This window comes from Aspergillus sclerotioniger, assembly GCF_003184525.1.
Source record: "Aspergillus sclerotioniger CBS 115572 chromosome Unknown BO94scaffold_17, whole genome shotgun sequence".
In the NCBI taxonomy this organism is placed as follows: Eukaryota; Fungi; Ascomycota; class Eurotiomycetes; order Eurotiales; family Aspergillaceae; genus Aspergillus; species Aspergillus sclerotioniger.
Genome location: NW_020291007.1, coordinates 470,745 through 486,310, shown reverse-complemented (window position 1 = coordinate 486,310; position 15,566 = coordinate 470,745). Strand labels below are relative to the sequence as shown.

Sequence of the window (15,566 nt, the reverse complement as noted above, 5' to 3'; positions counted from 1 at the left end):
CCTACCCCGTTCTCATTCTCCTCCCCCTCCCGTGTTTGACAGCCTCTCCGCGTCACGATGGATCCCAGATCTCATCCTTCACGGCCCCCATCCACCAGCCTACCCCAGGGCTCCACGCCTCTGTCCTCGACACCCATCTCGAGCATGCCCATGCCTCAGTACACCATGCAGCCTCAGTATCCTGTGTCCCAGCCGCATACCCTTCCCCCGCTACAGCCTCACCACAGCCAATCTCCTGCCCCTCACTCTTACATGGGCCAGCCGTACCGGCCGGATCTGTCGAGGTATCCCGCTTCCACTCACGATGTTTACGCGTCGTCCGCCGCGCCTATCATGCCTCACACCACCGTGGGTAGCCTGCCTCCGTCATCGTTCCTCTCCCATCCCAACCCGCAGGCTCAACCCCAGCCGTCGCAACCCTACCCTCCTCCTCATAGCGTGCTGCCTCCCGCGTCCAGCGCTCAGAGTTATCCGCAGCCAATTGCGCCGGCGCCTCCCCGGGACCGTCGCTCGGATTACTCCGGTCTTCCATCCGGTGCTTTCAGCTACAATGATGGCAAGGGATCGCCTTGGATGAACCCCGATCCAGTTGCGGGTGCAAACGGTGCTGCGCCGTACGCTGCGAAGGAGCCGCCGAGGACTCAGGTTGTTGGGTCTCAGGGCCGTCGCGGAATTCTCCCGAGCGTTCCGGGACGCGCGACTCCCGTCACAAACGGTGTCAATGGTACCGCCAAGAACACAACCATCCCGGCCAAGGACGCCGATGGAAAGTTCCCTTGTCCGCACTGCAACAAGACATATCTTCATGCTAAGCACTTGAAGCGTCATTTGCTCAGACGTGAGTACCTCACCTAGCAAGATAATAGGGGTGTATTGTGGGGATGAAATCGTTTTGCTGATAAATATTCCCCCCCTCTAGACACTGGTGATCGTCCGTACATGTGTGTTCTTTGCAAAGATACCTTCTCTCGGAGTGATATCCTGAAGCGCCACTTTCAGAAGTGCTCATTGCGACGTGGTAACCCCACTGGGGCGACCCACTTGTCGCATCCCCAGGCGCATCTGAAGAGGTCTCAAGCTGCGGCGAACCCTGTCAAGCCAGTTCAGGATGAAGTCCCTACTACCGTCCCGCATCCCAACGGTATGCCAGGTGCGACATATGGTGAGGCGCCCGTGAATGGCAACGGGATGGCTCCCGGCCGTCCAGGATACGCGGATCAGCAGCCTCTGGGTTTCTCGATGTCGTCTGTCAATGGCATGAACCGTGGTCAGCCCGACGACGGTTTCCCCCCTGGCCAGCCCCATCAGCGAGGACCCTGGCTTGCTGCTCCCAAGCAGAACCCGTACCTTGTGCAGCCTGGCACTGATGCATCCGGCCAGCAGCTGAATGTTGAGCGTCCTCCTATTGAGCAGGTAAAGCCCCCGGTTGTTCAAGACCCTAAACGTCCTGTCATGACTGGACCTCCCAATCACGCTGGCGAAATTGACTGGACCTCGATGTTTCAGCCCGGAGCGTCCGACGGTTATATCAATCCCGTCTTCCCCCAGACCATGGCGTCCGGCCAGGAGCCCATCCACGCTCACGTCGATACCGAACGCAAATTTTACCCCACCACCACCGCTGGTCCTCAGGAGGGTGGAATGAACGGTCTCTACCTGGCTTCGACCACCTTGAGCGGTGACGGTAAGTAACATAATTATTGTTGCGCCTGAATGCCCGATTACTGATCTTTGAACACAGGTACCGTTCAGCCTGCTAGGCAATAGTGGTGACATGAAAGTGGATGTCTTGAGCTGACCACGCTGAGCTTGGTGTGAACGCGCATCGAGTGAAACGGAGTGTTGCGGCCTTAACGAACGAATACAAATTTGACCTACTAACTGGGCTACGTTGTCAAACGATTTTATGCATAAGTCAAGAGATGTCTCGCGATGCTGGACATTCGACTGGGAGGGTTTGTGGAGACGCTTCTCCGATTATGCCTGTTGATGCTCGATTACAAGGATTTGCATGTCGTGCGGTTTTGCGCCTTATCAGTCTCTCAGCTTATGCGCATGAATACAACCTGGAAAGCCACTGGGATTTTCGGGGGATGTTCCCTAAAAGAAAGGAACCAAAAAAAAAGAATTTAGAAAAAAGCTCGTTACGGCCACCGACTCCGCGCAGCGCGCCTCAGCGTTGGTCTAGACTACAGCATCCGGATTTCTCATTGTTATGAAAACGTTTTCTTCTCTCCTGCTGGGGTATCTGGTCATCCATGTTTTATTTGAAAACTCTTGTCAGCATTTTCTACGGCGAGTGCAGATTTGCGGTGGTTCTGGATCTGTTTTGCTTTCTTTCCATCCATTATGAGTGGGCCGACGGGATGGTGTGTGTGGTTTTATCTGGCGTCCAATCATAGACTTGGGCATGTGTTTTGTTTTTGTTGTCCCTGGACTCTCTTCAATGAGTCTTAAAAAGATTTTGCGGGGAAGGTATCCGTTGACTCTTCGTTCCGATTGCATGTTCCATTTTTCCTGTCCAATCCGAGCTGCACGGAGGGTGAGTGTGTTCGGGTTCTGTTTGCATAACCGTCACGGCCGTTTCCCATCCGCATGTTGTCTCCCAGTCGATCCTGTAAGTAGCTGTTGTGTGTCCGCCCGGGACATACGCGGTCGACCTGGTGGGATGAAAGGTGTTGTGTGTTCTATTTCGTCGTTGTCTCATGTGTTGCCTGTTCCTCTGTTCCATGTCAGTGTGCTTCGGTTTATTTCGTGTCTCATGTCTTTCTTTCTCTTTTGCCTGTGAAAAAAGGTAGCACGGTGCTTTTTGACTGCCCGATTTCCTACATTTCGCGGCTGGGTTGCCTGCGGATCCTGGCCGCAGCCTGGAACACTCCTGCTGTGTTGGAGCTCCTCTCTGGATGGCGGCTGGTTGATCTGCCTGGATGCACGCCCCTGGTCAGCCCATATGTTCCATACGTCGGTTATTTGCTTGTTCTGTCTATGCTACTGCATGCATTTTTCATGTACCTGGTCCCGGAGTCTGCAGGCGAGGAGGCCGTCGAACCCCCGCATCGGGCCTGGTGGATGTTGTCAGTTATGGGAAGCCATGGGGATTCAAAAGCTAGAATATAGACAGCCAGTGATTCGGAGTTGAACGAGAAATATTAAGGGCCATTATCCGATGTTCCATGATGAGAGCAGATGCCAGATTGTAGATGGCCGACCATGTGAACCGCGACCACCGTCCTTTGGTCCGGGGCGGAGAGGGCTGGGGATCCCGGGATTTCCCTACGGTGAACGCTGGCTGGTTAGCCCGGCCGGCTTCCCCGTTTCAGGTGATGGGGATCATCTCTTAGGGAGTACTTAGTTCGCATGTGCTTCGTGTAGAGGGGTATCCGGGGAAACCCCGGCTTGAAAGGGAACGTCTTGGTCAACCCCAATGATTTCTAGTGATCTCCATGGGATGCACGGAGACTCCTGAGTATGGAGTCAGAAGCAGGATCAAGTCCTTCTCCGAAACTATATCGAACAAATCGCCGCGACGTCACGGCCGGGCGCCGAGGGGCTGCCCCGGATTGATATCCACCCCCGCTGATTGGCCGCCGCCCACGGGACGCCCCGGAGGGCCTCCAGGGTCACTTCAAGGTTGGACTCGTCCATCTTCGCTCCCTCGTCATCGTCTCCCACTACGCCTCCCTCCTGCTGCCTCCGATCGTCCGTCCCCCTCCTGCAGTCATCTATGGTGCTGTCTGTGCTCGTGCTGTCCTCCTCCATCTGCCTTCTTCTCTCAGACCCCGTCTAGATCTCGTCTCCTCCGCGACTCCGCGGCTACTGTCGCTCCGGCCTCGACCGACGACCGACGGCCAACACCACTCTATATACCGCACTTGCAATCCCCCTCCCTCCACCCCTCCTAACAAAAGCAACTTGTATCTCTACATCCGCATTCAGAGGTATTTGCTCGACCGACTACAGGCCCTGGTCCCCTCCGACTAGCGTACCCCTGTCAGTCTCCATCTCAGTGCCCCCTCTCGTAACCATGTCCACCAACCGGCCATTCCTGGCCAACTTCCTGGCGGCCTTTCGCGCGCAGTCCACCTACAAGGCCTCAACAGCAGGCTCACAGACTGCCGGCGGTCCCTCCTCTTCACTGTCCTCCTCCCAGATCTCCCAAAGCGCCCGAGCCATAGCCACGAAAGCCAGCGGCAATACTTCCTCCTCGGACGCCTCTCCCTCCACCACAACCCATCACTACCATCACCATTCCACCACCAGCACCTCCTCCTCCCATTCACGGCCACACTCCCACCACCGATCCGCCTTGAATCAGCCCGAGTCCTCCTCCGGGTCCCCGGGACCGACCCAACAGGCGGCCTCTTCCCCGCCCACCCCTGCTGCATCAAATCCCATCCCCATCACAAACAGCCACGGGCGCCAACGGCGCGGCAGCGACAGCTCCAGTGGCTCGGGTGGGTTCCGCGATGCGCTGGGTCCGGAGAAGTGGTACATTGGGGGTCGAACGCCGGGCGGCGAGGAGCGGTTCTACCGTTTGGGGATGGTGACGAAGGGTGGTGGTCGGTTAGGTGGAAGCGGTAGAGTGGGCAGCATTGATCAGCTGAGTCTGTGATTTTCTGTCTGTCTGCGCGTGCACGTTATTATATCCGGGAACATGGCGTTAAGGGTGGTATCAATTTCTTTCTTCCCTCTGTAATTGGGTTACTGGGCGTCCAATTAGGGCATTGGATGGCGTTTCTTCTGACTTGATTGGGATGGATGGAAGGAAACAGAAAACGGATGCTTTTAACTACGACTTTTTATTTGTTTATTCTCCGCTCCGCTCACATGCCATGTTGGATTGGTGGAATTGTACATGAAGACAATCCTGTGGCGCGTTTCCTCTTGTCGATAAAAGATGATTGATTGATTGACTGGTGATGAATGGATGATTTTAGATTTGAGTGTGTTGTTCTAGGATCCACATACAAGATCCTCCATGACGAAGTAAAGAACTAGTAGTATGGATCTAGAGGACTAGTATAAGCCTATTTACGATCCACTAACATGTTTCCTAATTACCTACGTATCTGCCTACCTAGCTTCATTTACAACCACCAAGCAACTTCTCCCATCCCATCAATATACCACATAACCAGGACAGTTAGACCACCTTAAGGAGTCACCCATACAAGAAGATACCAACGGTGTGTGCGAGGGAGAGCACGAGTACGAAGGCGCCGAGCAGGGTGAGGTCGAGGAAGCAAGGAGTTTCATGGGGCAATGTCAACCAAGTATCCAAAGACCGAGTGGTAATTGAATGCGACAGCGGCTTCACATATTAGAGCTGACCCAGCCGGTAGGTTATTGTAATCAAGGATTAAGGGGATATTTCAACTTTATAGGGGGCATTGGTGTAGTCTCGCAGGTCACTTGGCTGGACAGGGACGACCCAGGGAGTTAGACGGCGGCATATGATGGGGGTAGGGGTATAGTTGCTCACTACTGCGAAGAAAAAAAAGTGGAAAACCACGTGGTATGCTCGAGATAGTTGATTGAGTGTGTCAGTCTCTGTGGAATTGTTGGGTTGCTCTCATCGCTGACTGGTTGGTTCCTGCGTCGTGGGACAGAATCGTGCCAGAGCAATGGATCGTCACTTGAGCCCACCGGGGTGTGCTCCATTCACCAACAGCAAACCCCGGCATCTGTATCCCAAGGTGACACCATGACTCTGTTGATTGAGTTGGTGCTGAGTGGATGACGTCTACACAGTCACAGACAGTCACAGTCACATGGTCATGGATTCGGAGTAGAGCCTTTCATTGAGCTCTAACTCGATTTTGCTTCCTTTCCCAACCTCACCTCCGACAAAGGATCCTCCCCCTTTCCATCAACCCACGACTTGGGGGACCTCCGCGCTCCGAGAATATAAGCCAGCGGGATTGCCTGATGGTTGCATACTCCAGGTTACGAATCCCGGGGCGATAAGATAAAGCGAGGGAGGCTGCGGCCGTCCAGACCCGCGGGCTTCGGAGGTGGCCGACAGCCTGCCTCTCTCCATCCCGACCTGCTCTCGGGCTCGGGGCGCTCTTTAAAAAGCTTCATCCCTGCTGCAACTGGGCCTGGCGCATACTCATCCATCTCTATACTGATTGTCGAACCCTGTGCTTATCCTCATCCTCCACCTCCACCTCCACCTTCATCCCCACCATGTCTTCCCCAGTCACTGCGGCCCGCTACGGCAAGGACAATGTCCGAGTATACAAGGTCCACCGCGACGAGAAGACCGGCATCCAGACGGTCGTCGAGATGACCGTCTGCGTCCTTCTCGAGGGTGACATCGACACCTCGTATGTCCTCCCCCCCATTCCATCCCAATTCCTCATAGCTAACCGATCTCGTTCCAGCTACACCACGGCCGATAACAGCGTTATCGTCGCAACCGACTCCATCAAGAACACCATCTACATCACCGCCAAGCAAAACCCCGTCACTCCTCCCGAGCTCTTCGGCTCCATTCTCGGAAACCACTTCATCACTAAATATAACCACATCCACGCCGCCCACGTCCACATCATCACCCACCGTTGGACCCGTCTGACCATCGACGGCAAGCCGCACCCGCACTCTTTCCTCCGCGATGGCGAGGAGACCCGCAACGTCCAGGTCGACGTCGTCGAGGGCAAGGGCATCGACATCACCTCGTCCTTGGCCAAATTGACCGTGTTGAAGAGCACCAACTCCCAGTTCTGGGGCTTTGTGCGTGACGAGTACACCACTCTCCCCGAGACTTGGGATCGCATTCTGAGCACCGATGTCGACGCCAGCTGGCAGTGGCGCCGATTCAGCGGGCTGGACGAGGTGCGCAACACCGTGCCCCAGTTCGACGCTACCTGGACCACGGCCCGGGATATCACCCTTAAGACCTTCGCCGAGGATAACTCGGCCAGTGTGCAGAACACGATGTACAAGATGGCGGAGCAGATCCTGGCTCGCCAGTCGCTGCTCGAGACGGTCGAGTACTCTCTGCCCAACAAACACTACTTTGAAGTTGGTATGTTAATTTTCGCAATCCGTTGTTTCGGATCATGCTAACGCAAGTCTATAGATCTGAGCTGGCACAAGGGCCTCAAGAACACCGGCAAGGACGCCGAGGTGTATGCGCCCCAGACCAACCCGAACGGGCTGATCAAGTGCACCGTTGGTCGCAACACCAAGGCCAAGCTGTAGTGTATGTAGTTGGTCATGCATAGGAGATGGAGTTCTGGCATATTGTATATAGGTCTTCGGATAGGGTATAGCATCAATCACTTTATGATACAGCAATTTGCACAAAAGCGCAGCAGATCAATGTAGACACACAAGCCCAGTAGACAGATATAATGTTGTAAAGCTGGTAATATATCACAGAAAACCAAAAAAAAAAAAAAAAATCACAAAACTCCCACCCATGCGCTAGCAAGTTATACATGACAACGACAATATCAATGATAGGTAAAAGTACAGTAATACACCGCATGGTATCAGTCAATAGACAGTAGACAACGAGACACTTAAGCCGACGTTTCCGTCTTAGCCACCGCGGCCTCCTTGAACGCCTCCTTAACCTCGGGGAGGTTTCCAATGACCGACTGACCGTTGATCTTGACGATGTTTTCCTTGTAGGGGTGAGCGAGACCCTCGAAAGCTAGTCCTGTTAGCATATACCCTGCCCCATTATAAAACAAAATATAAGATATGAAAACGTACTCTTCAACCTCGCCAACCGCTTATCCCTCAGCCGATTCTTAGGCAACATGCCTCTAACCGCCCTCCGGAGAACCTCACCACCACCCCATTTCTCAAACATCTTATCCATAGTCATGCTCCGCAGACTACCGGGCCGGGTGTTGTGGGTGTAGTACTTCTTCTGTTGACGTTTCTTGCCGGTGACGCGGAGATCGTGACAGCCGACAGCCACGACATAGTCGCCGCAGTCAGTAGAGGGGTCATAGATGGGCTTGTTCTTGCCCATGAGAGTAAGGGCAATGGAGGAGGCGACGCGACCGAGACTGCGAGGGTCACTGCCGACGTCAACGTAGTGCCATGTTCGCGAGAAGGCGAGACGAGACTATCATATCATTATCATCTTCAGAGTTAGCTTATATCCAATTGCTCAATTGAAAACCAGATAGATAGGGAGGAAAGGAAAGAAAGAGGGTAAAGTAAAGAAGGGAGGAATACCTTTCCAACCGTCGACGACATCTTCAACAACCAAGGTATAAAAAGTTATGATATCAAAACCACTTTTACTTACTACCTTGCCTGCCTACATCCACACCTAACTCCAGCTCCTCTCCGGAGTCAAGAACTTCCTCACGTGACTGCATCACCCACGCAATCAAGCCCTACCCCCAAGGGGTCCGAAAACCGCCTAGCGTACCGCACTAAGCGAAGACAAGTCCGCACGGATAGCGAAACAACACCGCCCGCCCTTGCCCGCCCGCCGAAGCGAAAATTAATCGACGACCAGCGACAAGTTCAACGAAACCCGACAACCCACCACCGACCGTCTACCTTACTTCCCACCACCCACGGCACACACTGTCATTATGGCTTCCGTTCCGAGTGTGCAATGCTTCGGCAAGAAGAAGACGGGTTAGTTTTTTTTGATCCCTTGGGGAAATTTTCGGATATGGATTTATGGGGAAATGGATGAACGAATGAATGAAGGAATGAATGAATGCTAACGTTTCTTTTTGATATATTTAGCCACTGCTGTCGCCCACTGCAAGGTATGAGATTTTTATATGTCTCTGTTGTTGAAAAGATGATGTTTTTTTTGTTTGCGGATGCGTGTGTCGTTCGATTATCGGCTCGATTCGGTTCGGTTTTTTGGTCTGTGAGTGAGTTTCGGGAAAATGGGGATTCGACAATACATGGAAAAAAGGAATATGGAAAGAATTACGGAATGATGGAGGAAAAGAGCGATGGACGACACATGCGGATACGAGCGACATGAAAGAAACTTGGAGAAACAGATATGAAGGAGAACATCGAACAAGAAGCGAAGCGATTAACGAACGACCACTGCATCCGCATCCGCATCGCATTGCAAAAACTACACACCGCAAAACAACAGAAACTGATTACAATATACAGCAAGGCAAGGGTCTCATCAAGGTCAACGGCCAGCCCCTCTCTCTGGTCCAGCCTGAGATCCTCCGCTTCAAGGTACACACCATACCCACCCATTCGGAACCAAACCAGCATGGGAAATCCAGGAATGAATGAATGAAACAATGGTGTTGACCAAAACAGGTCTACGAGCCCCTTCTGATCGTCGGAGCCGACAAGTTCTCCGGTGTCGATATCCGCGTTCGCGTCACCGGTGGTGGTCACACCTCCCAGGTCTACGCCATCCGTCAGGCCATCGCCAAGTCCATCGTCGCCTACTACCAGAAGTACGTCGATGAGCACTCCAAGAACCAGCTGAAGCAGGCTCTTGTCCAGTACGACCGCACACTCCTTGTCGCCGACAACCGTCGTACGGAGCCCAAGAAGTTCGGTGGTCGTGGTGCCCGTGCCCGCTACCAGAAGTCCTACCGTTAAACGGCTTTGCCGTCGTCTGTTCTTTGTCGTCTGCCGTCGCTGTCGCCCTCATGGTTATGCTCTCCGGTTCGGGTCGTTCGTGCTCGAGTCGTTCAAAAAGTTTACCTTTTCCTATTCTCCCGCATACGAGGGTTGTGGCGCACGGGATGCGCAGGATGGTGTCGTTTTAACGGTGTACTACTGGGGTGGAGAGAGATCTGGTGTGGTGGTCCCATCCCTCCACTGAACAATTCATTCAATAGAGGAAGGCTTGGGTTGTTACAGTGGTTGTATGGAAATGATGGTGCAATGCTGGCTCGGTCTTAGGCTGGAATTAGTATAGGCCTGGACTATCTCAAATATCACCCAATTTCTTTTTTTGTCATTGGTTCGCGTATCTACGATTTGATACATCACTGCAGATGATATCAAGTTGAACGCTGGTATGCCGGTAGCATTTCTGGCAAGCAGTCTAGCCGTTCTCCGTAGATCGTACCGTTCCCATGCACGATCATGCACCAAGCCCCCACCCTATCAGCGTTCTGGACAGGCTCGTCGAGATGTGCCGTATTCAATTAACGCATCATTGTAGCAATTTGCCAAAGGCCTAGCCTCGCTCAGGTCCCATAGTAACCCACAGTTGAACAAATGAACGAACGCAAGAATGGCGCACCGAAAAAGTACAAAAGGAAGTGAGAGAAACCCATTCAGGCGGAAACGCTGTTGTCTGCCCATCGCATCCCAGTATTCATCCTCAGCCCATCATGGCTGCTGTGATCCTCATCATCCTCGACCCCATCTAGAGACAGAAGTTGAAAGCGATTGGGCACCGAAGTGGTTTTCTTGGATGGTACTTGTGGCTCCTTCTTGGCAATCTTCGCCGGAGACTCCATACACTCGTCGGCATAAAACCCAATTTTCATCCCCTTATACATGAACCGAGACATCATGCAGGAGCGTGCAAAGAGTGCATTATGTACCGAATTGGTGGAGATGTAGGCATTGCCGTTCTTGAATTTCACCGCGATTACAATTAAGTTGTGGATATGCTCCAGATCTTTCCGGATGACCCACTCGGTGACGTTGGGCTGTACATTGTAGATGACTAGATTCCGCGATGCTCCATTGTTGATCTTCACCCTAACATATGGAGGAAGATAGAACTGTCGGTCATTCCACCCCACTTCCACCTGTGTTGATAGTCTAATTAGCGGCGTTGGGCAATTTCTGACTTTATTACTCACCCGCTTCCCAGCCATATAGAGACCGTAGGTCTTGGTATGCAGCAAGAAATCACGAGCAGCGGATTCTTCAACGAATGACACACTCGCAATGTGCTCGCGTGCTCGTAGATAAATGTGAAGCAAGGCTCCGCCTCTTACTGCGGCAACGATTTCTCTATGCGTGACCCGGTCTGGAAGATTCCGAATCATCACAGTGCGTTGAGCGCTTGGGGCAGGAGAAGATCCCGCGCTTCTAGAAGACATATCATAGTCGTCCTTTTCTTCGCTACCATGGGAGTCTAGAAGAGCCTCTTCATCCTCATTCTCATCCTCATTGTCGTCGAACTCGCCAGGGTTCTGGTACTGCACCTCTGCGTGTTCCTGACAGCCAGCAGCATCATCCCCATGTATCTTATCGGCAGGAACGGTTGCAGTGAAGTTTTCCTGATTACCATTTTGCGAGTCCGCCTGAGCAGCCCCGTAGATCAATATCTGGAAAGGTCAGTAAGTGCATGTCAATCGGTGCACATGTTCTGACATCAAGAGTCTCCTGCGACAGGCCTCCAGTCAGGAGCGAATCCCTCAATTTCACTTGTGTGAACGGGTCAGCAGCCAGTAATATGTTAGTACCAGTGATGGTAGCATACAGAAATGTTGTGAATCTTGGAGCTGTGAGGAGTCATTACTTAGTGAGGGGACGTTTTGGACCTGTCACATTGCACTCACTAGACCGGTGTACTCTGAGCGGGGGATAGTGACAGTATCTGTATGTATCTGGGTACTTCTATAGGTCTGGATTTTGACATGATCATGATATCAGCCACCGATGGATGGAATGACAAGAGTAGATGAGGTCACTCACCGCGTATGGCCTGTGCAGACACCAATACAGTTAGATGGGTACATAGACTGCGAAGGCTGAAAAGTCGTATGGAACAGTAAAGAAAAGAGAAATGAGCACTGAGAACTTGACACTCACCTCTGAGACGTATACTGATTAGATTGGCCTCCGTATGAAGCAAATGACGACATGGTTTGTGAATCTGGATGTGGGGTTGGTTTAGTAGAGGTCCGACGATCATCCGCACCGCCAAGTTGATAATAATAAGTGAAGGGGAAGGCCAGACTTACGTGACGGTGAAGACATGTGAATAATCTGTGAGAGAGCTGATCAGCCTAGGTGACATTCACTGGGAACAGGCCAGAGACAGCCGGAAGATGGTAGAGGATGAAGAGGAAGAGAAGAAGAAAAGAGGAGAAGGAGAGGAAGGGAGGAAGTTGATATCTCCAATTTCAGGCCACTCTCCATCCATGGTGCAGGCGCGATGGACCCCCAGCAACTCTTCTGCTTTTTTTCTTCCTTATTCTCATGACTCTCTGTGTGATTCAGGATTTCTTTTCGTCGCCCGTCCTCTGGCTGCTGGACGGTCTCAACTCTCAATCCCTCAACGCAGCGCGCAGCGGGATTATACTCACCGTGAAGCTGGACGGGACTGAGCAGACCCGGTAAGGTTTGCAGAAGAGAAGAAAACTGCAGACCCGACGCAATGATGGATCGAGTGCAGGGGAAAGAGAACGGAAGAAGAAGGAAAGGAGCCGGGGGGCATGACGGGCCAACAACGCATGAGGAGGGCGCCAGAATCCAATGGTATCCAATGGTATCCAATGGCACCCAATGGCACCCAAACAGGCAAGCGACGAGGCAGACTGGTTATGGGAGAAGTTTTTCGCCGTGCTTTCTGGGGTCGGAGCTCCCAACCCCAGCGCTTCTGTGACCAACACCCACCAACCAGAGTGGCCCAGCGGCAAACGACCGCACCATGGCTGCATGGCGTTGGACAAGTCAGAGCTTGGACTCCAACATCCCTGCAGCGTTGTTCCTACCACTGCTACCAGAGGCTCAACCCCTGCCAGTTAGGCAACATTGTTCTCTTATCAGGTTTCCATTAGCGGCGCCATGCCGCTGCGGTGCACTCTCAAAGCGCATTTCCATCCTACATACTCCAGATAGGTAGATAGTAATACATCGCTACGTGCCATCCCCTCCAGATAGATACCCATCAAGATGCTACCCTCAGTACATGCATGGAATCCCAAACAGCTGCCTGAACATCCTGCCCCCCCCTGCTGGCCCTTTATCTGCAGCCGGCTGTAAGTTCCCGGTGACCCTGGCAGCGGCCGACCATGGGCCTGTATGGAGTCGCTTCGGACTACGAGATAGGGGTATCTGGCCCAGTTACTAGCCAAGACAGGTCGACGCCACTTTATCCTCTTCCGGAGGGTGAGAGGTCGGCGGGGAAATTGTGGCTGCCAGTGTTTTAAGCTCGGTAGCTAATAGACGGCCGTGGGGAAGCTAGTTGCAAAGCGGCGCACCCCTAGTAGATAGACCAACAACTGCCTGCAAATATCATTAGTGTCCTAGATAGCTTGAAGGTCATCCCGTATCTTCAACACGTCCGGTGTTCGGTCCCTCTACCTCATCTTGTAGCTCCCTTGGCGTCTCCCGTCGTTGTCGTTCGGGCACCACAGTCTGCCTAGCTGCGACCGGTTCACGCCGCCTGGCTCGCCGAATTTGGACAACATTAATGGCCATTTGCATCGCGAAGAGAGCCAAGAAGATCCCCAGAACAAGGGTCTGTGGTATATGCGCTTCCGAGTCCTCACTCTGCGCCCGTTGCCGGCCGTCAGATGCGGGCGGACGAGCGGACCCAAAAGAGAAGGAGACAGACATGGAGAACGGCGTGAAAGACGTGAAGACCCTTGTAGACGGTGACAGGTACGTTAAGCCGGGGCCCAGGATCACCGGCACAAGGGAAAAGACGAGGAGAGGGACGGCTAGTCATAAGACCGAGGTGATTGATGGCCGGGGGCGAGCCAACCTTGTTATAAAGAACGGTGAGCGCCGGAAAGGATAGAGAAGATAACCCAAGCGAAACTGAGCAGACTTCAACCTACCACTCGCGAGACTCCGACTTCCTCACCCACCGCACAATCATCTTTAGCCTTTCCCGAACACTGGTCGTTGATAAAATATGGTACTTCTCATCTTCCCAGAGAGGCAGAACGCTGGCGAACCACCAGGGAAATAGAGCGGGATCTGTAGGAACTTCGCCGTATGCTAGCAGGACACGTGAATGGAGCCATGTTGCTCCCTCGCGGCGATTTTTCTCGACAAAATCCAACGCCACCTGGAACAGTTGCTGCGTTGACAGACACTCTGGCGATGTACTGGCAAGATCAACGCTTGTTGTGGATGGCGAATCACCGGTTGTTGACGTCTCCAATGATTCTTGCCTCTCCTCCTCAGATATCGGGACATCGTTCACTCGCTGTATCTTACCAACATGATAGCCATCCAACATCTCGAAGCTGATGACTTTGAAGCGCGAGACGCCAGAAGCGATCACCAGACTCCTTCCGTCGGGGAGTAACTCGAACCGTTCCACCAGCAGCACCGTACCATACTGCATAAACTGAGCCCTGCCCAGGCCCTGCTGCAACCGACCAGAGCGATTATACATGACCATGCCGAACTTCTTGTCCCTGCTTTGCATCACTCGTTGAATCATAGTCCGGTACCGCGGTTCAAATATATGCAAGAAAGTCGGCATGGTCGGGAACGAAAGCGAGCTCACGAATAAAGGAATTGCCCGCTCTTCATCCGCCGTAGTCGCATCCTCGGTATATCCTTGCCGACGCGACAAAGCCTGTGCAGGGAGTAATGCCTCCACAAGATTCGAAATCCTGTTATTGATCGGTTCGGACCGCACGGTTGAAGACATATTCAGCTTGCGCCGGCAAAGAGGACATAAATCGCTATGGTCCATGACCATCGCGACGCACCCACGACAGAACGTATGACCACAGCAGGTCGTCAACGGATCCAGGATTAGCGAGTAACAGACCTGGCAGTCCAGCTCATTCTGCACGGCCTCTCTCAGCCTCCCAAATGATTGTCCATCCCATTGCTGTATACGGTCCTCGGGCGTATATTCCACCTCCGACGCATCGTAGTCAAACCGACCCTGCTTCACCAGATGGTAGACCCCTCCCAACAAGTCAGGGCCGATTATAGCACTCTGAGGGGTTGGTATCCGCGAGCTTTCCCACGTCAAAGACAACCCCGCGTCTGGTTCAACAGTATCTGGTCCAGCCCCGCGGTTTGCCAAAACCTCGTCGAACACATCCACCAGTCTGCTCAACAAGACATCCGTCCCACAGTCCCCGAGACAATGCTCTCCAGAACACGTGTCTTCTTTCTGCCAGTAGCATGTAAACCCCTGTTTACGCTCTACATTCGCCGGGTATGTGATTCCCGTCCGTTGACGGATCGGCGGGAGACACGACTTGCAGATGGTGTTTCCGCACGGAAGTCGCAGCGGCGTTCGTAGTGGTAGGGAGCAGCGCGGGCACTGGATGAGTCGGATGATGGAATGTGCGGGCAGGGAAAGCTGGTTGTCATCGGTGTCTTCTGATTTCAGCGCGGTCGAGGCGGCGGAGAGATCGTCATCTCGGTCCTGCGGAGGGGGCGGAGAACTGGCCGTGCTAGCATCCTCCATGGAGGAGGAAAAGACTATTCCAAATCGCTAGATGGATAGATAGAGGAATGAAAGGTAGTCGGAGAGTTCCAAGGGAGGTGAGATGCGAGGATTCACCAAAAGGAGCCGGGGCATGGGATTGTTTTGCTGACAGGTGGGGACAAGCTGGTTCGAGGCCGGAGCCGTTCAAGCTCCGTCCGCCATCCGAGGTTCAGGAACGCGCCGATGGGAGGCCGGGGATCACTCTCACGCAAAT

General features: G+C 53.2%; 8 protein-coding genes across 8 annotated transcripts; 4 read left to right on the top strand and 4 right to left on the bottom strand.

The window, feature by feature from the left end:
- Nucleotides 1-57: 57 nt before the first annotated feature.
- BO94DRAFT_547218 (C2H2 transcription factor) lies at nucleotides 58-1,767 on the top strand (the record flags this gene model as incomplete). Its single annotated transcript, XM_025613321.1, has 3 exons — nucleotides 58-838; nucleotides 920-1,684; nucleotides 1,742-1,767. 3 exons carry the CDS (start codon nucleotides 58-60, stop codon nucleotides 1,765-1,767), a joined length of 1,572 nt encoding a protein of 523 aa, XP_025466556.1.
- Nucleotides 1,768-3,666: 1,899 nt separating this feature from the next.
- BO94DRAFT_107620 (uncharacterized protein) lies at nucleotides 3,667-4,962 on the top strand. The gene has a single exon (XM_025605488.1). The coding sequence runs from the start codon at nucleotides 4,025-4,027 to the stop codon at nucleotides 4,610-4,612; it is 588 nt and encodes a 195-aa protein (XP_025466555.1). The 5' UTR covers nucleotides 3,667-4,024; the 3' UTR covers nucleotides 4,613-4,962.
- Nucleotides 4,963-5,697: 735 nt separating this feature from the next.
- BO94DRAFT_518848 (urate oxidase) lies at nucleotides 5,698-7,318 on the top strand. The gene is made up of 3 exons (XM_025610046.1): nucleotides 5,698-6,329; nucleotides 6,387-7,033; nucleotides 7,088-7,318. Exons 1-3 carry the CDS (start codon nucleotides 6,190-6,192, stop codon nucleotides 7,207-7,209), a joined length of 909 nt encoding a protein of 302 aa, XP_025466554.1. The 5' UTR covers nucleotides 5,698-6,189; the 3' UTR covers nucleotides 7,210-7,318.
- A 102-nt stretch (nucleotides 7,319-7,420) lies between these two features.
- BO94DRAFT_536207 (mitochondrial 54S ribosomal protein uL13m) lies at nucleotides 7,421-8,297 on the bottom strand. The gene is made up of 3 exons (XM_025611962.1): nucleotides 8,203-8,297; nucleotides 7,729-8,089; nucleotides 7,421-7,666 (listed from the first exon to the last, which is right to left on the bottom strand). The coding sequence occupies exons 1-3, from the start codon at nucleotides 8,221-8,223 to the stop codon at nucleotides 7,533-7,535; spliced, it is 516 nt and encodes a 171-aa protein (XP_025466553.1). The 5' UTR covers nucleotides 8,224-8,297; the 3' UTR covers nucleotides 7,421-7,532.
- Nucleotides 8,298-8,570: 273 nt separating this feature from the next.
- On the top strand, nucleotides 8,571-9,570 carry BO94DRAFT_467975 (40S ribosomal protein uS9; the record flags this gene model as incomplete). The annotated part of the gene is made up of 4 exons (XM_025608228.1): nucleotides 8,571-8,616; nucleotides 8,731-8,753; nucleotides 9,121-9,192; nucleotides 9,280-9,570. The coding sequence occupies 4 exons, from the start codon at nucleotides 8,571-8,573 to the stop codon at nucleotides 9,568-9,570; spliced, it is 432 nt and encodes a 143-aa protein (XP_025466552.1).
- A 289-nt stretch (nucleotides 9,571-9,859) lies between these two features.
- BO94DRAFT_536204 (RNA-binding protein) lies at nucleotides 9,860-11,441 on the bottom strand. Its single transcript, XM_025611961.1, has 3 exons — nucleotides 11,420-11,441; nucleotides 10,794-11,363; nucleotides 9,860-10,739 (listed from the first exon to the last, which is right to left on the bottom strand). The coding sequence occupies exons 2-3, from the start codon at nucleotides 11,034-11,036 to the stop codon at nucleotides 10,257-10,259; spliced, it is 726 nt and encodes a 241-aa protein (XP_025466551.1). The 5' UTR covers nucleotides 11,037-11,363; nucleotides 11,420-11,441; the 3' UTR covers nucleotides 9,860-10,256.
- BO94DRAFT_107534 (uncharacterized protein) lies at nucleotides 11,129-12,852 on the bottom strand. The gene is made up of 7 exons (XM_025605487.1): nucleotides 12,249-12,852; nucleotides 11,904-11,928; nucleotides 11,752-11,815; nucleotides 11,635-11,644; nucleotides 11,499-11,564; nucleotides 11,420-11,441; nucleotides 11,129-11,363 (listed from the first exon to the last, which is right to left on the bottom strand). Exons 1-7 carry the CDS (start codon nucleotides 12,600-12,602, stop codon nucleotides 11,221-11,223), a joined length of 684 nt encoding a protein of 227 aa, XP_025466550.1. The 5' UTR covers nucleotides 12,603-12,852; the 3' UTR covers nucleotides 11,129-11,220.
- Nucleotides 12,853-13,611: 759 nt separating this feature from the next.
- On the bottom strand, nucleotides 13,612-15,331 carry BO94DRAFT_468354 (putative ATP-dependent protease (CrgA); the record flags this gene model as incomplete). The annotated part of the gene is made up of 2 exons (XM_025608244.1): nucleotides 13,612-13,651; nucleotides 13,728-15,331. 2 exons carry the CDS (start codon nucleotides 15,329-15,331, stop codon nucleotides 13,612-13,614), a joined length of 1,644 nt encoding a protein of 547 aa, XP_025466549.1.
- Between the last annotated feature and the right edge of the window lie 235 nt (nucleotides 15,332-15,566).

Coding starts and splice junctions, on each gene's coding strand:
- BO94DRAFT_107620 (XM_025605488.1), top strand. CDS start 4,025: ATGTCCACCAACCGGCCATTCCTGGCCAACTTCCTGGCGGCCTTTCGC.
- BO94DRAFT_518848 (XM_025610046.1), top strand. CDS start 6,190: ATGTCTTCCCCAGTCACTGCGGCCCGCTACGGCAAGGACAATGTCCGA. Junction 6,330..6,386: donor GAGGGTGACATCGACACCTC/GTATGTCCTCCC, acceptor ATCTCGTTCCAG/CTACACCACGGCCGATAACA. Junction 7,034..7,087: donor CAAACACTACTTTGAAGTTG/GTATGTTAATTT, acceptor GCAAGTCTATAG/ATCTGAGCTGGCACAAGGGC.
- BO94DRAFT_536207 (XM_025611962.1), bottom strand. CDS start 8,223: ATGTCGTCGACGGTTGGAAAG. Junction 8,090..8,202: donor TGTCGTCGACGGTTGGAAAG/GTATTCCTCCCT, acceptor ATGATATGATAG/TCTCGTCTCGCCTTCTCGCG. Junction 7,667..7,728: donor GCGGTTGGCGAGGTTGAAGA/GTACGTTTTCAT, acceptor TAACAGGACTAG/CTTTCGAGGGTCTCGCTCAC.
- BO94DRAFT_536204 (XM_025611961.1), bottom strand. CDS start 11,036: ATGTCTTCTAGAAGCGCGGGATCTTCTCCTGCCCCAAGCGCTCAACGC. Junction 10,740..10,793: donor TCTATATGGCTGGGAAGCGG/GTGAGTAATAAA, acceptor CTATCAACACAG/GTGGAAGTGGGGTGGAATGA.
- BO94DRAFT_107534 (XM_025605487.1), bottom strand. CDS start 12,602: ATGCAGCCATGGTGCGGTCGTTTGCCGCTGGGCCACTCTGGTTGGTGG. Junction 11,816..11,903: donor TCACATGTCTTCACCGTCAC/GTAAGTCTGGCC, acceptor CCCCACATCCAG/ATTCACAAACCATGTCGTCA. Junction 11,442..11,498: donor GCTCAGAGTACACCGGTCTA/GTGAGTGCAATG, acceptor GACTCCTCACAG/CTCCAAGATTCACAACATTT.